General features: G+C 47.8%; 1 protein-coding gene across 2 annotated transcripts in view; it reads right to left on the bottom strand.

The window, feature by feature from the left end:
• The window catches only part of TRABD2A (TraB domain containing 2A), a 96,716-nt gene that overhangs the window by 19,728 nt on the left and 54,381 nt on the right, over nucleotides 1-22,607 (bottom strand). For both annotated transcript variants that reach the window (XM_068423723.1, XM_068423724.1), the window contains exons 3-4: nucleotides 12,256-12,402; nucleotides 9,911-10,085 (exon numbers count right to left, since the gene is read on the bottom strand). In XM_068423723.1, the coding sequence (XP_068279824.1) occupies nucleotides 9,911-10,085; nucleotides 12,256-12,402 (322 nt within the window). The remainder of the gene's footprint in view (nucleotides 1-9,910; nucleotides 10,086-12,255; nucleotides 12,403-22,607) is intronic.

Below are 22,607 nucleotides of genomic sequence, written 5' to 3'. Positions count from 1 at the left end.
ATAAACACATTCATTATTTCCTTTAGTAATTAGAAGTAATGGTAGCTGAAGAGGTTTCCACCATTACCCTTCTTTTCTTAGTATTAATAGAGGTTTGCCAACATCCACTATACTTTAAAGCCTCAGAAGGACGCTTTTTTCAGGAAAGCAAAGAAAAAAGAGCTGAGAGAAAATGGAATTTGCCAGCGTTTACAAGATTAAGAGCACCAACTTCTGAAATTGTCACGTCAGCCAGGGTCTCTCAGTGAACTCAGTCATTTCGTCCACAGGGGTATAAGGCATCTTAGATCCCTCTATACCTCTTACTCATGAGCTGGCACTTCTGAAGTTTCTCAGCTGTTCAAAGAGGCAGGAGAGACTGGAGAGAATTTAAACTTGGCTCCTAGAAACTCTGGCTTCACCTGAGGCCTCACCTGTCATAATAAAGTCAGGATCTCATGCCACTAAGTATGCTTCCTCCTGCATAAAAACCCACGCCACTCTTTTTTTTTTCTCTTATTCTTTCACCCCGTCAACAGAAACCATCAATACGCTAAAAAACCAAACCATGCTCATGCTAGAATAAAAGTGACCATGCAGAAGAAAAGTCCATCTAGAGTTGAATCTGGTGAGAAACATCAAGGGAAACAAGGAATGCTTCTACTCATACCTCAGCAGTAAAATGTAGACTAGATAAATGTCAGCCCAGCGTCGAAGGGGGCAGGAGACCTGGTGACAAAGAATATGGAAAAGTGCCATTGTCACCTTCTTTACTGGTAAAACCAGCCTTCAGGAATCTCAGGTTCCTATGACTAGAGGGAAAGTCCAGGGCAAAGAAGGTTCACCCTGGGTGAAGAAGGATTCGGTTAAGCAACATTCAAACAGACCAGACATGCACAAGTTCTGATAGGACACATCCACAGGAACTGTGGGAGCTTGCCAATGTCACTCCGAGGCCACTCCTGGTTATCTTTAAAAGGCCATGGCAATTGGGAAGGTCCCTGAGGACTGGAAGAAAGCAACTATCACTCCTGTCTTCAAGAAGGGCAAACCATTTCCAAAAGTGCTAGGGATAAACTGATGATTGGGACTGGTCAGTATGGATTTATGATGACGGAACCTTGGCTTACGAAGTTCAGCAAATCAAGTCCTGCACCTGGGCAGGAATAGCTCCAGGCAGCACGATACGCTGGGCACCAACTGGCTGAAGAGCATCTTGGCAGAAAAGGTTGTGGTGTCCTGGTGGACATCAAATTGACCTTGAGACAGCAACGTGCCCTTGTGGCAAAGAAGGCCAATGGCCTCCTGGGCTGCATTAGGAGCAGCGTTGCCAGTAGATTGAGGGAGGTGATCCTTCCCTTCTCCTCAGCCCTGGTGACATACATCTGGGTCCAGTGTCTAGCTCTGGGCTCCCCAGTTCAAGAGAGATGTGGATATACTGGAGAGAGTCCAGCAAAGGGTCACAATGATGATGAACAATTAGAGCATACGTCATACGAGGAGAGGCTCAGAGAGTTGGGACTGCTCAGCCTGAAGAAGAGAAGGCTCAGGGCGGTATAACTGATGTATAAATACCTGATAGGAGGTAGTAAAATAGATGGAGCAGAACTTTTATCCATGGTGCCCCATGAAAGGGCAAGAGGCAACGAACACAAATTGATATACAGGAAACCCCACTTAAACATAAGAAAGAGCTGCTTTACTGTGAGACTGGTTAAACACTAGAATAGGTTGCCCAGAGAGGTTCTGGAGTCTCCATCCTTGCAGATACTCAGAACCTGACCAGACTTAGTCCTAGGAAAACTGCTCTATATGACCTTGCCCTGAGCAGGGGGGTGGATCAGATGTTATCCAGAGATGCCTGTCAGCCTCAACTATCTCGTGACTCTGTGAAGGTTTAGCCAGTAGGCAGCACCCTTGTAAGACCTGTACAAGTAGCAAAACTCTTCCACAGCACAGCAGGACAATGCAGACCTCTCTACGTCAATGTGCACCTCTTAGACAATCCAGAAACCTATAGTGTTATCTAACTGGCTGTCTATGGAATCACATGCGCCATCACTTACTTTGGCATAGCATGCAGAACCTGAACACTCCACTTAAAAATGCGTACAGAAGGAAGACTGCTTGTGAAAGATTATAGCGGGCTTTGCTTCACAAGTTCTTCCACTGGCAAGAGGAAGCAGGTCTGCCTTGTAACTCTAGTGCTGCTATACAAAAAGGTCTGTCAACAATTAAGATAAAATCCTTACTGAACCTAGGGGAATGCTGCTGGCATTACCATCTCTCTCTTCCCATACTTTCCTCTAATTCCCTCAAACAGACCCCATGTTTGCACTTTGGCCAGAAGTAAAGCTTTTTGGATAGTTTCAGCAAAATCTGTTATTTTTTTCCTCTCCACTTTTGTGCAAGCTTAAATTACTTCCAAAAAAAAGTAGTTCCAGAAATGAGTTCTAACTGTAAAATGTTTTCAACAGAATACAGGGGCAGTTTGTCTGATCTATTAAAATACAGTAGAAGCATAAAATACGCTGCATCTAATGATCAAATCTATTGCAGTACAAATTACCATACATCATTCCACGTAAGAAATCAACACCTATAGACGTGCAGCTGTATTAAGACCTGGAAAGAGATATGAGCTTTTTTTTTGCACAATGTATTACACACCTCTAAACCACATCAATCCACTTGAAATAAAAAATAAATCATCAATCTTTTCTGATTTTCCCCCATTTAAAATAAAAATACAAAGAGTAGTTTACATAACAAGAGTGGGTATTAGAAATATCGCAGTCACTCACAGACCATGAACTTCTTTGGGTATAATTGATGATAAAAGTGTTGTTTCAATGGTGTCTGGTTAATGGAAAAATTTGAACTTTCCTTACAAAAAGCCTAGCCCTTTTAAAAATAAAAAGCAAAAAAAAAAATAAAAAGGGTGAAAAAAATCTGGAAAGGAACAACTAAAAAAAATGTCTTCTCCCCCTTCTAACCTGGAGACTCTTCGGTATGCTTCTACCATGTTAACACAACCTCATCCTGCAGTTTATCAGCCACTGCTGGGAGATACTTTTTTCACTGTTGGCCAGAAGAGGGAAAACCACAATGTAGTCATCATTTAGTCCCATTCCTATAGTCTTTCTCCCCTTTTTCTACCTTCTGCTGCAGCTCATTCTAACCTGCCTTGTGCGAGTACTTTCCTGGAACCCTTTTCCAGTATTTAACAACAGTACAATACTCAAGCAATACTCAAAACTGAACACAAGACATTTGTTCATCTTCACTGCTTGCTGGCATAAAAATAAATCTTCCACATAATTATCTATCACATAGAGCAATCTGGATAAGCAAAAGGCTAAATTAGCTTGCTGGAAAACAATAAAAGCCTGCACTCATGTTTGTAATGTGCACTCAGAAAACATGAGAATTGTGTAGAAATGGATCTGTTTTCTGCATTATATCCTGTGATGTTACCTATCTCATTTAGACAATTAATATGAAATAAATTTTTCTAAAAAAAAACATGCCGTCAAACAAGGGGTTAATGAGGAATTGTGCTGCTAAAAGTGGGAGGCTGGCACTGTCCTTTGAGCAGAGTTGTTTGGAAGAGCAGATGAGAACAGAGGCTGGACTGGTATCAAAGCCACAGTGTAATTAGAGACAATTTCAAAGATGATCTAGAGTCCCCAGAGAAGACAGGGAACCTGTCTGGATTCAAAAGTATGATGGAACAGCATGAGTAGAGCACTGGTGCTTGGAGATCAAGCCATGTACACATAAGCTACACATCAAGGGTGTTCATATAGGCCCAAGGCTCCAGGCAGCGCTGCGGAGTTGGGTGAATCCTAACTCCACTCTACTGAAAGAGGCAATCAGGGTACAAAGAAGGGGGCAACTGGGAAAAGGAAAATAAAAGAAAGGAGGAAAACAAGAATCCAGAAAGCTTGGGAAGGGTTTTAGGACAGTCATGAAGGCTGAGGACAAGAAAGATTGGGAAGGACAGGGATCTGTTCTGCTTGTGCAGTGCTTCTGGGCTCTGGGGCAGAGCTGTGCACGGTAATGACAATGAAGACAGTCTGGAGCAGAAGAGAGGGAAGAAAAGGAAATTGGTGGGAGGGGAGACAAATGACACAACAGCATCTTAAAGACATGTGATTTGTCCAGTGCAGCTGCTGGGATGCAGAATGTGTGTGCAAGAAGGGTAAGAGGCTCTTTTCTCTCAAAGGATCCTGCTCCTGGGACAGGACAGACTCAGAGTGACACTTGCATCCACATCTGTCCATTTGCATGGGCTGCTCATCGCTCAGTTGTGACCCAGTTACTGGAGCCCCAACATTTGTGATTAGCTCCTGACAGAAGATTAGCTACCTGCAACTGACACAGCTGCAGGGCACTCAGGGCTGACATATATGCCGGTCAGCAACATCACAGAATCACAGAATCATTTTGGTTGGAAAGGACCTTTAAGATCATCGAGTCCAAACATTAACCTAACACTACCTAGTCAATCACTAAACAATATCCCTAAACAATATCCCTAAGCACTGTATCTACTCATCTTTTAAATACCTCCAGGGATGGTGACTCCACGACTTCCCTGGGCAGCCTGTTCCAATGCTTGATAACCCTTAGAATGTATTGAGTTCTGTCCAGGGGCGGATCAGGAGCGAGTTGAGAGTGTGTGGGAGCGAATTAGGGGGCAGGCTGGCAGGGGTGATACTGTTGTGGGTGTCTATTACAGGCCACTGGATCAGGATGAGGAGGGTGATGAGGCCTTCTACAGGCAGCTGAGAGCAGTCTCGCAATTACAGGGCCTGGTTGTTGTGGGGGATTTCAACTACCCTGATATTTGCTGGGAGGCCTACTCAGCCAGCCATCCTCAGTCCAGGAGGTTCCTCCAGTGCGTTGATGATAACTTTCTGATGCAAATGGTGGATGAGCCAACTAGGAGAGGAGCGCTGCTGGATCTTATCCTCACTAACAAGGAGGGTCTGGCTGAAGAGGTGAAGGTTGAGGGCAGCCTTGGTTGTAGTGACCATGAGATGGTAGAGTTCAGGATCTCATGTGGCAGGAACAGAATAGCTAGCAGAATCACAACCCTGGACTTCAGGAGGGCCAACTTTGGCCTTTTCAAGCAATTGCTAGGGGAAATCCCATGGGACAGGGTACTAGAAGGTAAGGGGGCCCAAGATAGTTGGTTAGCATTCAAGGACTGCTTCTTCCGAGCTCAAGATCAGAGCATCCCAGCAGGTAGGAAGTCAAGGAAGGGTACCAGGAGACCTGCATGGTTAAACAGGTAACTGCTGGGCAAGCTCAAGTGGAAGAAGAGGGTGTACAGATCATGGAAGGAGGGGCTGGCCACTTGGGAGGAATATAAGTCTGTTGTCAGAGGATGTAGGGAGGCAACTAGGAAAGCTAAGGCCTCCTTGGAATTAAACCTTGCAAGAGAGGTCAAGGACAACAGAAAACCAACACTAGAGGCAATGTAGGCCCACTGATGAATGAGGTGGGGGCCCTGGAGACAGAGGATAAAAAGAAGGCGGAGTTACTGAATGCCTTCTTTACACAGAATCACAGAATCAACCAGGTTGGAAGAGACTTCAGGGATCATCGAGTCCAACCGTTGCCCTGACACCACCATGTCAACTAGACCATGGCACTAAGTGTCATGTCCAGTCTTTTCTTAAACACATCCAGAGATGGTGACTCCACCGCCTCCCTGGGCAGCCCATTCCAATGTCTAATAACCCTTTCTGAAAAGAAATTCTTCCTGATCTCCAACCTGAACCTCCCCTGGCGAAGCTTGAGGCTGTGTCCTCTTGTTCTATCGCTAGTTGCCCGGGAGAAGAGGCCAACTCCCACTTCTCTACAACCTCCCTTCAGGTAGTTGTAGACTGCAATAAGGTCACCTCGGAGCCTCCTCTTCTCCAGGCTAAACAACCCCAGCTCCCTCAGCCGTTCCTCGTAGGACAGACCCTCCAGACCCTTCACCAGCTTGGTCGCTCTCCTCTGGACTCGCTCCAACACCTCAACATCTTTCTTGAAGTGCGGGGCCCAGAACTGAACACAGTACTCAAGGTGCGGCCTCACCAGTGTCGAGTACAGAGGGACGATCACTTCCCTAGACCGGCTGGCTACACTATTCCTAATAGAGGCCAGGATGCCATTGGCCTTCTTGGCCACCTGGGCACACTGCTGGCTCATGTTTAGCCGGCTGTCGATCAGCACCCCCAGGTCTCTTTCCACCGGGCCACTTTCTAACCACTCTTCCCCCAGCCTGTAGCGCTGCATGGGGTTGTTGTGGCCGAAGTGTAAGACCCGGCACTTGTTCTTGTTGAACCTCATGCCGTTGGTCTCGGCCCATCTATCTAACCTGTCCAAATCCCTCTGTAGGGCCTTCCTACCCTCCAGCAGATCGACACTCCCACCCAGCTTGGTGTCATCTGCAAATTTACTGAGGGTGCACTCAATCCCTACATCTAGATCATCTATAAAGAGGCTGTCCTAAGGAGCCCCGGACCCCTGAGGCCCCAGAAGAAGTCAGGATAGAGGAGGAATCTGTCTTGGTAGATGAGGGCTGGGTCAGGGACCAATTAAGCAATCTGGACGTCCATAAATCCATGGGCCCTGATGGGATGCACCCGCGGGTGCTGAGGGAGCTGGCGGAAGTCATTGCTAGGCCACTCTCCATCATCTTTGCTAAGTCGTGGGCAACGGGAGAGGTGCCTGAGGACTGGACGAAAGCGAATGTCACTCCAGTCTTCAAAAAGGGCAAGAAGGAGGACCCGGGTAACTATAGACCGGTCAGCCTCACCTCCATCCCTGAAAGGTGATGGAACAACTTGTCCTTGGTGCTGTCTCTAGGCACATCAAGGATAGGGGGATCATTAGGGGCAGTCGCTTCACCAAGGGGAAGTCATGCTTAACCAACTTGATAGCCTTTTATGAGGACATAACCCAGTGGACAGATGATGGTAAAGCTGTGGATGTGGTCTATCGCGATTTCAGTAAAGCGTTTGACACGGTCTCCCACAGCATCCTCGCAGCTAAACTGAGGAAGTGTGGTCTGGATGATTGGGTAGTGAGGTGGATTGAGAACTGGCTGAAGGAAAGAAGCCAGAGAGTGGTGGTCAATGGCACAGAGTCCAGTTGGAGGCCTGTGTCTAGCGGAGTCCCTCAAGGGTCGGTACTGGGACCAGTACTATTCAATATATTCATTAATGACTTGGATGAGGGAATAGAGTGCACTGTCAGCAAGTTCGCTGATGACACCAAACTGGGAGGAGTGGCTGACGCACCAGAAGGCTGCGCAGCCATTCAGAGAGACCTGGACAGGCTGGAGAGTTGGGCGGGGAGAAATTTAATGAAATATAACAAGGGCAAGTGTAGAGTCCTGCATCTGGGCAAGAACAACCCCATGTACCAGTACAAGTTGGGGACAGACCTGTTGGAGACCAGCGTAGGGGAAAGGGACCTGGGGGTCCTAGTGGACAGCAGGATGACCATGAGCCAGCAGTGTGCCCTTGTGGCCAAGAAGGCCAATGGCATCCTGGGGTGTATTAGAAGGGGTGTGGTTAGCAGGTCAAGACAGGTTCTCCTCCCCCTCTATTCTGCCCTGGTGAGGCCGCATCTGGAATATTGTGTCCAGTTCTGGGGCCCTCAGTTCAAGAAGGACAGGGAACTGCTAGAGAGAGACCAGCGCAGAGCCACGAAGATGATTAAGGGAGTGGAACATCTCCCTTATGAGGAGAGGCTGAGGGAGCTGGGTCTCTTTAGCTTAGAGAAGAAGAGACTGAGGGGTGACCTCATTAATGTTTATAAATATGTAAAGGGCAAGTGTCATGAGGATGGAGCCAGGCTCTTCTCAGTGACATCCCTTGACAGGACAAGGGGCAATGGGTGCAAGCTGGAACACAGGAAGTTCCGCATAAATATGAGGAAAATCTTCTTTACGGTGAGGGTGACCGAACACTGGAACAGGCTGCCCAGAGAGGTTGTGGAGTCTCCTTCTCTGGAGACATTCAAAACCTGCCTGGATGCGTTCCTGTGTGATATGGTCTAGGCAATCCTGCTCCGGCAGGGGGATTGGACTAGATGATCTTTCGAGGTCCCTTCCAGTCCCTAACATTCTGTGATTCTGTGATTCTGTGATTCTGTGATTCTGTGATTCCGTGAAGAAATTTTTCCTAATATCCAATCTAAACCTCCCCTGGTGCAACTTGAGGCCATTTCCTCTCGGTCTATCGCTTGTTACCTGGGAGAAAAGACTGACCCCACCTCGCTACAACCTCCTTTCAGATACTTGTATACAGCAATAAGGTCTCCCCTCAGCCTACTTTTCTCCAGGCTAAACACCCCCAGTTCCCTCAGCCGCTCCTCATAAGACTTGTTCTCCAGACCCTTCACCAGCTTCGTTGCCCTTCTTTGGACTCTCTCCAGCACCTCAATGTGTTTTTTGTAGTGAGAGGCCCAAAACTGCACACAGTATTCGAGGTGTGGCCTCACCAGTGCCGAGTACAGGGGGACGACCACTTCCCTTGTCCTGCTGGCCACACTATTTCTGATACAAAAATACATCAGGCCAGCAGGGACGAGTGTGATCAGAACAACGTCAGCAGTGGCATACAGCAAACCTCTGGTCTTAGCTTACAGACAGACATGACCAAAATCTACATAACCTGCACCTGCTTCTCTGTCCTTCATGACAGGGAGTTGCACAGAGCACTGATACTGCAAGAGGATAGCACCGTTACAATCTTCAGGCATGCCTGAACAGACATTATCAGCCACCTTTCTCTACCACCCTGCGCTCACACATAGGACCCTTGTTATGATACGTTTACAACCACAACTCCCCGCTGCAAGAGAGGAGATTCTCACAGACTTCAAATGCCAATGCCTTTAGAGTGTTTAAGCAAATATTTTCCTTGCCTTGTCCAAATCATCTATCCTCACCAAAGCAGTAACCACTGAGACAGGAAAACATCACATGGATCCTGACACCAGCTTCAGTTCTCTCCCTTTCCCAAGACCCATATGGTTCATGGTGGAGGGGATGCAATACTTCTCTTGGAATTAGCACCTGTCTTTTCAAACACCAATCCTCATTTCATCCCTTCCCTGGAGCTAGAACAAAGGATAGAAGTCATGGCAAACCAATCCTGTTTACACCCTCCACCCAGCCCTAGTCTGAAGTGTTGGTGTTAACCTGTTAACCTGTTCGTTGTTAACCAACAACCTCAGTTGGACGTGCTGCTGGATGTGCCTATGGATTCCTGCTGGCTGCTAAGAGGGAGAAAATGGAGTCGGTTTTCCCCGTCTGGGCCCAATGCCCTGCTCCAAAACAGTGGCAGACAAAATTTCCTTATAGCTGTGGAAGCGCAGTGAAAGATGTAAGGAGCTGCATCAGGAAGAGAAAGGTGAAAGTGTGCCTTGCCTCTCCCCTTGCATTTATTGAGCCCCTTAGATTCACACAATTTGGCATGTTATTCTTTTGGATGTGTTCTTGAAAGGTTTATTCAAGCACTGGTGCAACCTCTGACTTGCCGCCTTTCATCTCAGCTCCCTGTTTCTCCTACACTTCTGCCTTGGTTGGCCAGAGCATAAACATGTATGTCTAAGAGCCGTTCCTTTTGTGTATGCACTGTAGCTATCAGTATCTTTGGCTATGCATATAACAAGTATGTCTCTAACTAATAAATATTGCAATCAACGCACACACTGTGAGCTCTTTGCATACTGAAGAAAAACACTCTCCTACACTAAAAAAGTTTTGCTACTAGGATACAACTATCAGAGCAAAGCTGTGTTCTGTGTCCACCATGGTAAAAGTACTGACCCTTCTTTAAACTGAGGCAAGCATTTGTAAAAAGATTCTAATGGATGTGGGAAGAATGTGTTCAAGTTGAAGGGCATCTTAATCACATACCAGCTCCAAATGCAAAGAAGAAACTCTTGTCTGGGTACTCTTCCAGCAGGTCCTTCACCCTCCTACCCATTCGCTCATTTCGCTTGTAGATGAGCTCCTGACGGAAGTAGCTGTCTATCTCTTGGGCAGTAATGCGTTCATGGGCCAGAAGTGTAGCATTAATGAAATTTGGGACCTAAGGTAGAAAAAAAAAAAGTCTTCATGAAAGAGGCATTTATTTCACAGGCAGCCATCATGCACAGGCATTTTGCTCAACCATTAAATGTGGCAATCACCTTGTCCCTCAAGACACATTCAGTAGGACAAAACCCAAATAAAGGTAAAAAATGACTCAGCAAACTTCTAATAATGCATAGTCCTTCATTTCTCTCAACATATAATTTCAAAAGCCAGCCAGCTGAATTTTTTTTTGATGCAAAGTCAACACATACTGCTAGTTTGCCATGCCACAGATCCCAAATCCTGATTACTTGGCCGAAGAAAGTAAATATTTGCCCCTGGCTATCTTTAGCTACATACCTCTTCCTTGAATTGACATAGGTATGACATAACTGTAATGGTAATTACACTCTTCTAAGAGAGTTGCCTAGTATCAGACCCCTCAGGCTGTCAAAGAATAACTGTGCAATTTGAACTAGTTAACAAAAACATCCCCAAACTTTCCAAAAGAAAGAGGGCCAGATTTTGTCAGGAAAGAAAGTATTACCACCTCCAGTTCCCCTGTCCTCAAGGTATCTTTTAACATACTGGCTTCCTCCCTTGGGGCCTCCAGGACAGCTGTGGCTGCACACAGCTCCCTGCTAGTGGAGAGAAATATGGGTCTGGAGTTACAGCCATCCTGGCTTCTTTACAAGTAGCTTTGGGCATTGCAGCTACATGAACTGCTAAGGAAAAGGCCTGCAAGTGGTGGTTTCTGGGGAGCAGAGCCACTAAGCCAGGTGCTGTCCCTTGCAAGGCTGAAGCTTTGGAGCCACTCAGAGACTATGACCGACTGTTTTCAAAAGGTTCTTAGCCCACAGTGGGTCATCTACTGTGCAAGCATGGGGTCAAATACAATTTACAGAGATGTTCTGCTTAAAACATAAGCTGATAGTGTTGCAGGCTATTACTACGCAGCTCTGCTGTGAGGGAGAGTGACCTGCGGCGGAGCCGCTCGTGTAAGCAAAGGGCACTCGCTTCCTCAGAGACATGCATGTCTCCGCAAGAGCTGTTCTCTCCAAGGACCTAAAGGCAACGCCAGCTGTCTGCAGTCTGTAACACCTCAGCAGAATAGTGATGCAGCATCTATATGCTCTTACAGTGCTGGCCTCCTTTGGAAAGCCCTTTGAAATCTACGAATGAAGTGCACTGTGTAAGAGGTGAGCAGTGTTAACAACCAGGTTGCCTGCACCTGCAGGCTGAAGGGTGTGCAGGACAGCAAGGTAACGACACACTCAGAAAGCTCAGTGCCAGAGAAGCAAGGGCTAGTACGACAGTATTTCCAGCTCTGCAGCACTGCACTGTATATATCAAAAGGCCACAGGAAAATTCAGCAGGGAAAGCCCAGGTACCAACACCCACTCTTCAGCACTGCGAGGCTAGAGCTTATGTTTTCATTGATGTGCACAAATTGCCAGGCAGTACCTCATGGACAAGAATAGAGAGGCCTGATGTCTCAGTTTGAGGTTAGCTAATCTAACAGCCCAAACAGGTCAAATTGGTCCCTGCTGGGCATTTTCTTGTGGTTTAAAGATCAGAACATTGCATTTCACTGTGCTGCTTAGGAAACTGTCTCCATAAACCAAGTCTGTGAGGCCTCAGAAGGTTTTCTTTTCCTTAACATTCAGTCTAAATCTATCTTTCCTTTGTTTCACTCCATTTCTCTTCTTTGGGCCTTGCTCACAGCACACAATCATACTGAAAGGGGACATTAAAAACTTTGCAACTTGCCCAGCCTTACACAAGCGTCCAAGGCACGACTGCATTTCTCTGTTGCTATTTGCACAACAGAGCCTGCTGCTGCTCTCTGTTGGTGCTAAGTTCACTCATACCTAAGCTAGTGTAATTCCACAGGATCCTTAAGAAAATAAAGGATTAACTCATAGAGCTTTGACACTAAAGCAAACACAGCACTCGCCCAAAGGGGAAAGCCAGGTGTGCCTCGTCTGCTTGCATGCAGCAAGACAGGGGTGAGGTGGTGCAGACTCCCGGGACAGGAGGCGCAGGAAAGCAGATGCGCCAGGAGCCAGCGATGTGCCCTTGGCCCTTGCCAGCAAAGGGCCTGAGGAGAGATGAGCGTGAGTGAGACAGGGGTTAGTGCTACAGGGACATGTGCGTAGTACAAGGGCGGCGGTGGCAAGACTCACTTGAGAAGTGTCATGGTTGAAGATGATGGAGCTGAGGTCCCCACAGTTGTAATGCTTGATAAGGTCTTCTGTCGTATAGGGGATCTGGAAACTGCCTGCTCGTAGGCTCTCCTGCTGCAAGAGAGTCTGATTCAAAGCAAAGACCACCTGAGGGAGGGGGAGAAGGAGGAAAAGACAGAGTTCCTGGTGAGTTCTCGTCTTGCCCCTTGAGAAGGTCACAGACATACAGCTGCCTGACGAGGGCTCTCTGAAGCTGCTCCAAGCGCACCAGTCCACACGTCTCCAACCCGCTGCCTCCTCCAGATCCACAGATACTCACACCTCAGGTCCCATGAGCCTGCTCATAGGGAACTGACTCGCCACGCATACCTCCAGGAGGTTTCACCCATGAAAAGACTAATACAGAAGATACAAAGGAGCAAACTGAAAGAGGGGCAATCTTGCTCCCCTAGACAACAGTGTGCCTGAAACCTGGCCTGACAGGCTCCTATCCCCACAGCTCCTCATCCACCTACCTAATTTAAGCACAGCTTCTCCCTGTTGCCCTTTCTTCCTCATACACAAGGAACATTAACACTGTTATTTCCTGCTTAGTGTCTCCTCCTCCCATGTACCCCATTTATTTCAGGCAGGAATGGCTCTCCAGAACAGGTGGGAGAAGGATGTCAGCTGCGTGGGGACGCAGGCAGCCACCCTCCCTGCAGGTGAAGCCTGAGGGCAGTGGCCCCACAGTGGCCCAGCACTCTCCCCTGGCTGACTGCCTCCGCAGGCATGGGGGCTGCGGCTGCTTGTGCTCCCTCCTCCTCCTCAGAGTTCACCTGGGAACACAAACACTCTCATTCCCTTCACCTCATGCTGAACCAGTGTGGCTGCCACAGCTCCTACCACCAGGCACCCTCTCCCTTGACCAGAAAGGGAGAAGATCAGTAGAGGAGGACTCCAGGTGTTGCTGCTTCCCCCCCTCTCCAGCACAGCATGGCTCTCCCTGGCGGTGGCCTCAGGACCTGACCCAGAGAGAGCTGCTGCTTCAGCTGCCTCCCGCCTGGGGCAATGCACACCCCATGAGTATGACTGCCACTTAAAAGGCGTGAGAGAGCAGTTTGGAGCAACACTTGACAGGGGCCTCTGGAGGCAAACAGATGGTGCTGCACCTCTGTACCTCTCCCTCACTGCACCAGCTGCTGCAGCAGGCAGCCACCAAGCCCCAGAAAGGCAGGGAGACAAGGAAGGACCTGGGGCAGAAACTCCCCAGTGTGATCATGGGATGCCAGTGGGCACCCTGGTGGGGCACGAAGATGGCTACTTGCCAGTGCAGATAGCACCTCTCCATCGGCATGTGGCAAGAAAAAACACTGCCATCTCTCCTGAAGACAGTGCTTACTCAAGCTACCGCTGTTTGCACAGCAAGACTAGACAACTGTAGCAAGCCTTTCTACTACCTACTGGTTTATTTTTTTATTTCTAAAATAAGTAAGCTGAGAGATATTCCTGAGGTCTTGAAACACATTGAAAAAGTTACTCTTTGGAGGGTTATTTCGCAAGCTCTCGTGACTCTCTGCAGTGTGATGAGGGCTCTGTGGAATTAAGTCCTCCTGGATATTTGTCTTGAACACCATCAAAAGCAATCTGGAACTGGAGGTATTCACCAACACCATGAAACTCACACATGAGTAAGCATATTCTTAATGTACTGAGATTATGTGAACCAAATCTTGGGACTACAGCACAGGGCAGACGTGGGAACAAACAGGTGCAGTTTGCCCTCCCCCAGCACAACAATCTGTCTCCTACAGAAAGGTGCAGGTCCCACCAAACTTGAAATCACGCTGTCCCCACTACAGCTAAAGCTGCACATCTGGATCCAAACCACTGTGTATTGAACAGAATATGAAAGCACATAACTTAGCATTAGTTCTGGAAGTGTGTTCATGAATAGCAACATTCACTCCCAGGTCATGTTTTTAAAAAGGGCAAGAATTCACTTTGTTGGTACACACTGTACCTGATTAAAAGAATACCTGCAGGCAGACACTCAGGAAAGTTACACCAAACTAACCAGCGGCCATCTTGCAAAGGACCTCTGTTTAATTTGGAAGTAAATTAAACAAAAACAAATTGAAACCACTTTACGTCTGACCAAAAGTTTGCATGCAGGCTGGGTTTTTTTGTGCTCTGAAGCCATCGTTCTCCATTTGTTTGGCTTCACTTCCCACATGGAGAAGCCCTAATGGATATTAATGACCAGACAAGATTCACTGAGAGACAAGCCAAATCCATGCTGAAAATGTGGGGTTTCTACAGCCAGGACTGCTAGGTCATGCCAGGAAAATCTGTTATGTACAATCAGTCCAGTCAAAAGCACTTTCCATGGGAATGGCTTATTTTGAAAGCTATTTGACTACCACAGCAGCATCCGCTTGGACAATTTACCATTAAAGCAACACAGCCCTTTCTAGACTCTACAGCCTCTGAAACGATGACCAGACAGTGGTCTGAAGAAGACCTGTGACGGTCTCCTGAGCTGGTCAGGTAGCTCTGCCTCAATGTAGAGTAAGCACATAAAAGAGGTTTTGCAATCTTTACCATTTGATTTTCATTGGAACACAAACCAGTGGAGTGTAACTGGCTTCTGTGGAGAAAACACCAGCCTGCTGGGCGAGACATGAGAACAAAGCAAACCTTCCTCTCCCTGCTGTACTCCCAGAGCCTGCACTCCTGCTGTCGCTTGCTCTGCATGCTACCCTCTGCTCTACACACATCTCTTCCCTCCTCCCTTGCAGTATGCTTCAGGTGAAACACATTCAGTCTCTTCTCCAAACAGACCTGGCCTGGACCATAGCAGCCCTGTTGAGCCACACAGGCATCTTCCTTCCTCATGCCCACCCACTGGCCATAAGAAACTAGCAGACGGTAAACTGCAAACAGCTAAATAAATCTGTCTCAAGAGCAGTTTAAAACCACAATGATTACCTGCAGTTATGGAGGATTACTGCACACGTTTACACACAGAGGGAACTCACCCCCCTCCCCTCATATTTCTAAACTTACTGCTGGCAGGACACAAAGCTGTTCTGGTGAGGCAGCTTTGGCAGCTCTCTGGTCTTTGCTAAGAGTACATCTTTCTCGTGCGGAGGTGGGAGAGTTGATACTGGACACATGAAGAAATCTCAAGATGGCAGCAGCTGAAGGGCTTGCCTGCCCAGCTGGGGAAGTACAAAAGACCTTTCACAATGAAGTGGTTCATGTTTCACCTCAAAGAACAAAGTCTCCAAGCTCACTGCCCAAGACTCCTACACCCCCATCCTGACCACAGCTGCCTGGGAGCAGAGCATCCAGCAGGCTGCCATGGACCCCACAGCCCAGCTGGTGAATTTGCATGGCACTGCACGGGCTGTTTTTCTTTGGCACGGAGGACGACAGAGGATTGTTCCGTGCCAGGTCAGACTTCCCCATGAGCAACATCTTTCCCTATTTGGATCTAGACTTGCTTCCTATCACTGTGCATAGCACCTAAGAGAGAAGTCAGACAAGAACCACCTGAAGCCCACCCAGAGAGGGGTCTTTCACCTTGGTGTTGTGAGGGACAGAGGTGGTCTCAGCTCCTTTGATGACAGCAGCAGCAGCCCAAGTCCCTCTGCACCATTCTCAACCACAGCCCAAGCACTGAGAGCAAGAAAAGTCAAGATCACAGAATCACAGAATCACAGAATGTTAGGGATTGGAAGGGACCTCGAAAGATCATCTACTCCAATCCCCCTGCCGGGGCAGGATTGCCTAGACCATATCACACAGGAACGCGTCCAGGCGGGTTTTGAATGTCTCCAGAGGAGGAGACTCCACAACCTCTCTGGGCAGCCTGTTCCAGTGTTCAGTCACCCTCACCGTAAAGAAGTTTTTCCTCAAATTTAAGTGGAATCTCCTGTGTTCCAGCTTGCACCCATTGCCCCTTGTCCTGTCAAGGGATGTCACTGAGAAGAGCCTGGCTCCATCCTCTTGACACTTGCCCTTTACATATTTATAAACATTAATGAGGTCACCCCTCAGTCTCCTCTTCTCTAAGCTAAAGAGACCCAGCTCCCTCAGCCTCTCCTCATAAGGGAGATGTTCCACTCCCTTAATCATCTTCGTGGCTCTGCACTGGACTCTCTCTAGCAGTTCCCTGTCCTTCTTGAACTGAGGGGCCCAGAACTGGACACAATACTCCAGATGCGGCCTCACCAGGGCAGAGTAGAGAGGGAGGAGAACCTCTCTCGACCTGCTGACCACACCCCTTCTAATACACCCCAGGATGCCATTGGCCTTCTTGGCCACAAGGGCACACTGCTGGCTCATGGTCATCCTGTTGTCCACTAGGACCCCCAGGTCCCTTTCCCCTACGCTGGTCTCCAACAGGTCTGTCCCCAACTTGTACTGGTACATGGGGTTGTTCTTGCCCAGATGCAGGACTCTACACTTGCCCTTGTTATATTTCATTAAATTTCTCCCCGCCCAACTCTCCAGCCTGTCCAGGTCTCTCTGAATGGCTGCGCAGCCTTCCGGCACATCAGCCACTCCTCCCAGTTTTGTGTCATCAGCGAACTTGCTGACAGTGCACTCTAATCCCTCATCCAAGTCATTAATGAATATATTGAATAGAACTGGTCCCAGAACCGACCCTTGCGGAACTCCGCTAGACACAGACCTCCAACTGGGCTCTGTCCCGCTGACCACTACTCTCTGGCTTCTTTCCTTCAGCCAGTTCACAATCCTCCTCACTACCCAATCATCCAGACCACACTTCCTCAGTTTAGCTGCGAGGATGCTGTGGGAGACCGTGTCAAACGCTTTACTGAAATCGCGATAGACCACATCCACAGCTTTACCATCATCTATCCACTGGGTAACATCCTCATAAAAGGCTATCAAGTTGGTTGAGCAAGACTTCCCGTTGGTGAAGCCATGCTGAGTGCCCCTAATGATCCCCCTATCCTTGATGTGCCTAGAGACAGCACCAAGAACAAGTTGCTCCATCACCTTTCCGGGGATGGAGGTGAGGCTGACCGGTCTATAGTTACCCGGGTCCTCCTTCCTGCCCTTTTTGAAGACTGGAGTGACATTCGCTTTCCTCCAGTCCTCAGGCACCTCTCCCGTTGCCCACGACTTAGCAAAGATGATGGAGAGTGGCCTAGCAATGACTTCTGCCAGCTCCCTCAGCACCCGCGGGTGCATCCCATCAGGGCCCATGGATTTATGGACGTCCAGATTGCTTAATTGGTCCCTGACCCAGCCCTCATCAACCAAGACAGATTCCTCCTCTATCCTGACTTCTTCTGAGGCCTCAGGGGTCCGGGGCTCCTCAGGACAGCCTCCAACAGTATAGACAGAGGCAAAGAAGGCATTCAGTAACTCCGCCTTCTTTTTATCCTCTGTCTCCAGGGCCCCCACCTCATTCATCAGTGGGCCTACATTGCCTCTAGTGTTGGCTTTACCTGCAATGTATTTGAAGAAGCCCTTTCTGTTGTCCTTGACCTCTCTTGCAAGGTTTAATTCCAAGGAGGCCTTAGCTTTCCTAGTTGCCTCCCTACATCCTCTGACAACAGACTTATATTCCTCCCAAGTGGCCAGCCCCTCCTTCCATGATCTGTACACCCTCTTCTTCCACTTGAGTTTGCCCAGCAGTTCCCTGTTCAACCATGCAGGTCTCCTGGTACCCTTCCTTGACTTCCTACCTGTTGGGATGCTCTGATCTTGAGCTCGGAAGAAGCAGTCCTTGAATGCTAACCAACTATCTTGGGCCCCCTTATCTTCTAGTACCCTGTCCCATGGGATTTCCCCTAGCAATTGCTTGAAAAGGCCAAAGTTGGCCCTCCTGAAATTCAGGGTTGTGATTCTGCTAGCTATTCTGTTCCTGCCACATGAGATCCTGAACTCTACCATCTCATGGTCACTACAACCAAGACTGCCCTCAACCTTCACCTCTTCAACCAGACCCTCCTTGTTAGTGAGGATAAGATCCAGCAGCGCTCCTCTCCTAGTTGGCTCATCCACCATTTGCATCAGAAAGTTATCATCAACGCACTGGAGGAACCTCCTGGACTGAGGATGGCTGGCTGAGTAGGCCTCCCAGCAAATATCAGGGTAGTTGAAATCCCCCACAACAACCAGGCCCTGTAATTGCGAGACTGCTCTCAGCTGCCTGTAGAAGGCCTCATCACCCTCCTCATCCTGATCCGGTGGCCTGTAATAGACACCCACAACAGTATCACCCCTGCCAGCCTGCCCCTTAATTCGCACCCACAAACTCTCAACTCGCTCCTGATCCGCCTCTGGACAGAACTCAATACATTCTAGCTGCTCACTCACATAAAGAGCAACTCCACCACCTCTCCTTAGCGGCCTGTCTTTCCTGAACAGGACATAGCCATCCATGACCACATTCCAGTCATGCGAGGCGTCCCACCAAGTCTCTGTAATTGCCACTAGATCATAGCCCCCCGACCGAACACGGATTTCTAACTCCTCCTGCTTATTCCCCATGCTGCGTGCATTGGTGTACAGGCATTTCAGGGAGCGAGCTGGGCACACCGATTTCATCCCAGATTCACCCCCTGATTTCACCCCAGGGGGATGGGGGGCCTCCTGGTCTACCTCAACACTAGAGCGTTGCCCCAGTGGTGCAAGCCCAGCTACAACCCCATCCCCCTTCGAATCTAGTTTAAAGCTCTCCGAATGAGCCCTGCTAATTCCTGTCCCAGAACCCTTTTGCCCCTACGACATAAACCTTTCCCATGTATCACTGTCACGCCTGTTGTCTTATAAAACCAGCCATTTTATGGTTAACCAAGATATGACAAATGGGCAGAAATCAAAAGAGCATCAATGTCCTCGACAATTAGCCATCCCTAATGAGTTACAGTAACTCATGTCATCAGGCTTTGCACAGCTGGAGGGCAGGAGATGCTATTGCCAAAAATGCTCTCCACATCAGCTGGTCTAAACAAAATGGTGGCATGTGCTGGAGGGGGACCATGGCACACCTTCTGAACAACTACACGGGATTATGATTTGGTGTCAGTGTGTGTATAGACCCTCTAAAAGGAATGTGATAGCTTCTCTCCATTTCTGTACCACACGTATCTTCTTGGGGGAAGCGTAACTACCCAGCAGAAAGAGAAGGGGTGTGGGGGTAAAGAGGGAGGAGCTGTTTGCAGGACCAGGTGTTGCTTAAAACTGTGCCCTGGAGTGAAGGTTATCTTCAGTAAATAGTAATGGATAAACACTGTCAGGATCTCAAGAGAAGGAAGATTCCTGAACCTACTGTTCTTAAAGGATTTAATTTGCTGAGGTGGGTCTTGCTCAGAGGTTGATAACTCTTATCAGTCATTATTTCTCAAAGAAAACATTAGACTAGGTGCAAAGTGATACTTAAGGAAGACCACAGCCATCAGACTCTGCAGATCAGATCCCAGTCTTGTTTACCAGCTGTGAAAAGCTGAAGAAAGTCGATAGAGCATGAGAAGCAGGGACCAGATCAGCAGTTGATCTGCAACTGCTATATTTGCTTGGCACAAATACTGCTTGCCTTCCTAGCTGCCCATTCAATCCTGCAGTGCTTTCATTTCTAACAAGTATAAGGAGTTAAGAAGACAACTGAAAAGAAGGAAAGGTTGAAGAGAAATTTTCCATTTTTCTTAGAAATCAAAACCAAGAATCTGTGCTGAGCTGAGCTCCTTCAACAAGTCATACAGAAAGTACGCAACTGTCTTCCAGGTATCTTTTGCACTGCACATGTCTTACTAATTCCAAAATGTTTCCTGTGTTGGAATCCAAAGAAATCACTCCACATTCATCCTCCTTGCAAAACTATTCTTCCTTACTTCACACCTCCCCCCCAACAACTCTACCATACTCTGCTCCATTAAGTGTATTCATACTAGCATCAAAGCATCTCCTGAGAAGATGTATTCAGAGAACAAAAGTAACAAGTTTATTAGAAAGGGATTTTTTTCCTCCCACCTCCCATTTCCACTGTGATCTGTCTTCCCCCAACACTCTCCCTTTTTGTACTGTGGAAAAAATCGATTAAGCTCTCTGGTATACATATTGCTGCAAGCCTCATTCTCCTCCTGGAGATTTCTTCAGCTGTCAGGAGACACTTGTCCCCTTTGCTAGCATTGTTGAAGTGGCCTGCCAGGCTAAGGGGGTGGGGAAAAGGGGGTTAGAGCCTGGCAGATGCCTTTTTTGTCAAAGACAAAAGACCCCCTGCCATCCTCTCCACTTTTCAGCACTTTCATCCACACTGGATCAAAGTGCTATTCTGCATATGAAAGGAACCTGGCATTATGCACCTCAAATTAGCCTATCGCCATCCCACTAGCCTCCAAGTCTTCCCAACAAAAGCGCTCACATCTGTTCCATCATTTGCCTCATCTTCTGTTTTTTTTTCTCTCCACTCTCAGTTTTTGAGATCCATTCAGTCCCTTGAATTATAGTCTGAGGGAGCATCTTCCTTGCTCTGGGATTGCTCAGCCGGACAATTTGCTTTTAATTGTCTTAAGGAATCATGGGTGGCTTTTGGGCCCTTCCCAGCAACTAACTGCATCCATTACAGCTTCCATTCAGCCTCTTCAGCCAATTTTTTCTCTCTTCCTCCTCCTTCTCAAAAGCATATTTCTCTCCTTGCTCTTCACCTGGAGGAGACTATTGCTTCTCTGGGCCAGCAAACACTGCTGCCCCAAATCAAAGCAAGCCTCAAATCAAAGGCATCATGACTACGAAAGTCAGTAATCCTCTTTTGTCATGGTAATGGTCCAGCAGGCCAAGTGTTAAGAAGAAAGCAGGATTCCTCACTCCAATGTGACAGCAGTTCCTTAGATGTCTGGTGCCCAAGCCCCAGCTGCCTTTGAGGCAGAAAGTTGGGACTGGCCTTCTCAGCCTGCAAACCTGAACCCACCTGTCATGTGGAGTCCTGCAAACACCAGCCTGCACACACAGGCAGGAGAAGTCTGATTTTGACAGGAGCTGAAGATACTAATAGGAGATTTAACCCACCATCTGCAGCCTTCAGAGGAGCCTGTCACTTTCAGGGCTGTTGCACCAGATGAGATGCTCCCTGTGGCCCCTACAACAAGCTTCTGTAAAGAAGAGAGAAAAAGGAAGCAACTTGCCAAACCTGGACCACTTCTGTGAGAAAGATGGGATTCAGATGACTAGAAGAGACAGGTTATAAAAAGGACTCACTCAGAGGACACAAGACGAACAGCACATCAAGTCACTGAAACAAAAGGAAATTGAAACTATTCTAGGTTACCTATGAGCTACAAGTTTCCCATGGGCTTGGTTTTATTTATGGCTTTTTTTCTCAAAAGCCAGCATGGCAAGCAGAGAGAGCACTTCTTCTCTACCATGATCAACCACGGCACTCTAGATGACATTCTGTTTGCCTCAAATCAGACACACAGATGCTTGCAGAGGTAATGCCAGTAAGTAATTTGGTCTTTGGTCTCCTGATAACAACTCACCCTGGCACATCTGGTGCCAGATTCTTGCAGTGTGTTTTTCTAGAACCAGACAAAACGACACTCTGAAGCTTTTGGTTGTTATCTGAGGTTTATATGGGAATACATGAGCCAATGCTTCTCCAACTAGGAGCTATAAAAACAAGGGACTTCCAATAATTTATCAGCCACTTTTGAAGCAGTGAATGAATTTATCACCCTCCTCGATGCAGGAGGATTGTAGATAATGCTGAATCAGAGAAACACGGCTTACAGCAGTGCTGGGAGAAGTGCAACTCATTTACTTGTAACATACTGCATTAATACATAGACTTTTGTCTGAATAATTTACACTGATTTCCAGGCTTCTATGTTTCCACTGACAGCAGTGAGAGAAATAAACACCCCACTATGTGCTGAATGTGGAATAAGACTAGCAGTGGAATAGATTGTTCCCATTTCACAGGTCAGCTTGCAGTTCACAACGGGACACCTCCAAGACTTTGCTGGGACTTGCTCCCATCTTTCTAGAGACCTAATAGTGTGGCGATGAACCTGCTGCTGTACCTCATCCCTGAGGGCACTCTAAGTACTCACTGGGGTAGCTCCTTCTGCTGCAGGAATGCCTCAAGCTTTCGTGAAGTTCATCCTTGTGCAGAAAATCTTCGCTCTGTGCTGGAAATGAACTGGTGATGTATGTTTGCATGCTACTAGAAAAGGATTAAACTTTTTTTTTAATTCCATCTTGGTTAAGTGTAGAGGTTTGGTTAAGTGAGAAGGGGCACGATCTTGTGCCACTGAGCAGTCTGAGCAACCCAGGCTTTGAGCAAGGGTTAAGCCCAGAGCTAGCGACCTTGGACTCCCCTTGCACGGTGC

Source organism: Nyctibius grandis, chromosome Z (genome assembly GCF_013368605.1).
Source record: "Nyctibius grandis isolate bNycGra1 chromosome Z, bNycGra1.pri, whole genome shotgun sequence".
NCBI lineage: Eukaryota > Metazoa > Chordata > Aves > Nyctibiiformes > Nyctibiidae > Nyctibius > Nyctibius grandis.
This window is presented reverse-complemented; position numbering and strand designations above follow the sequence as displayed.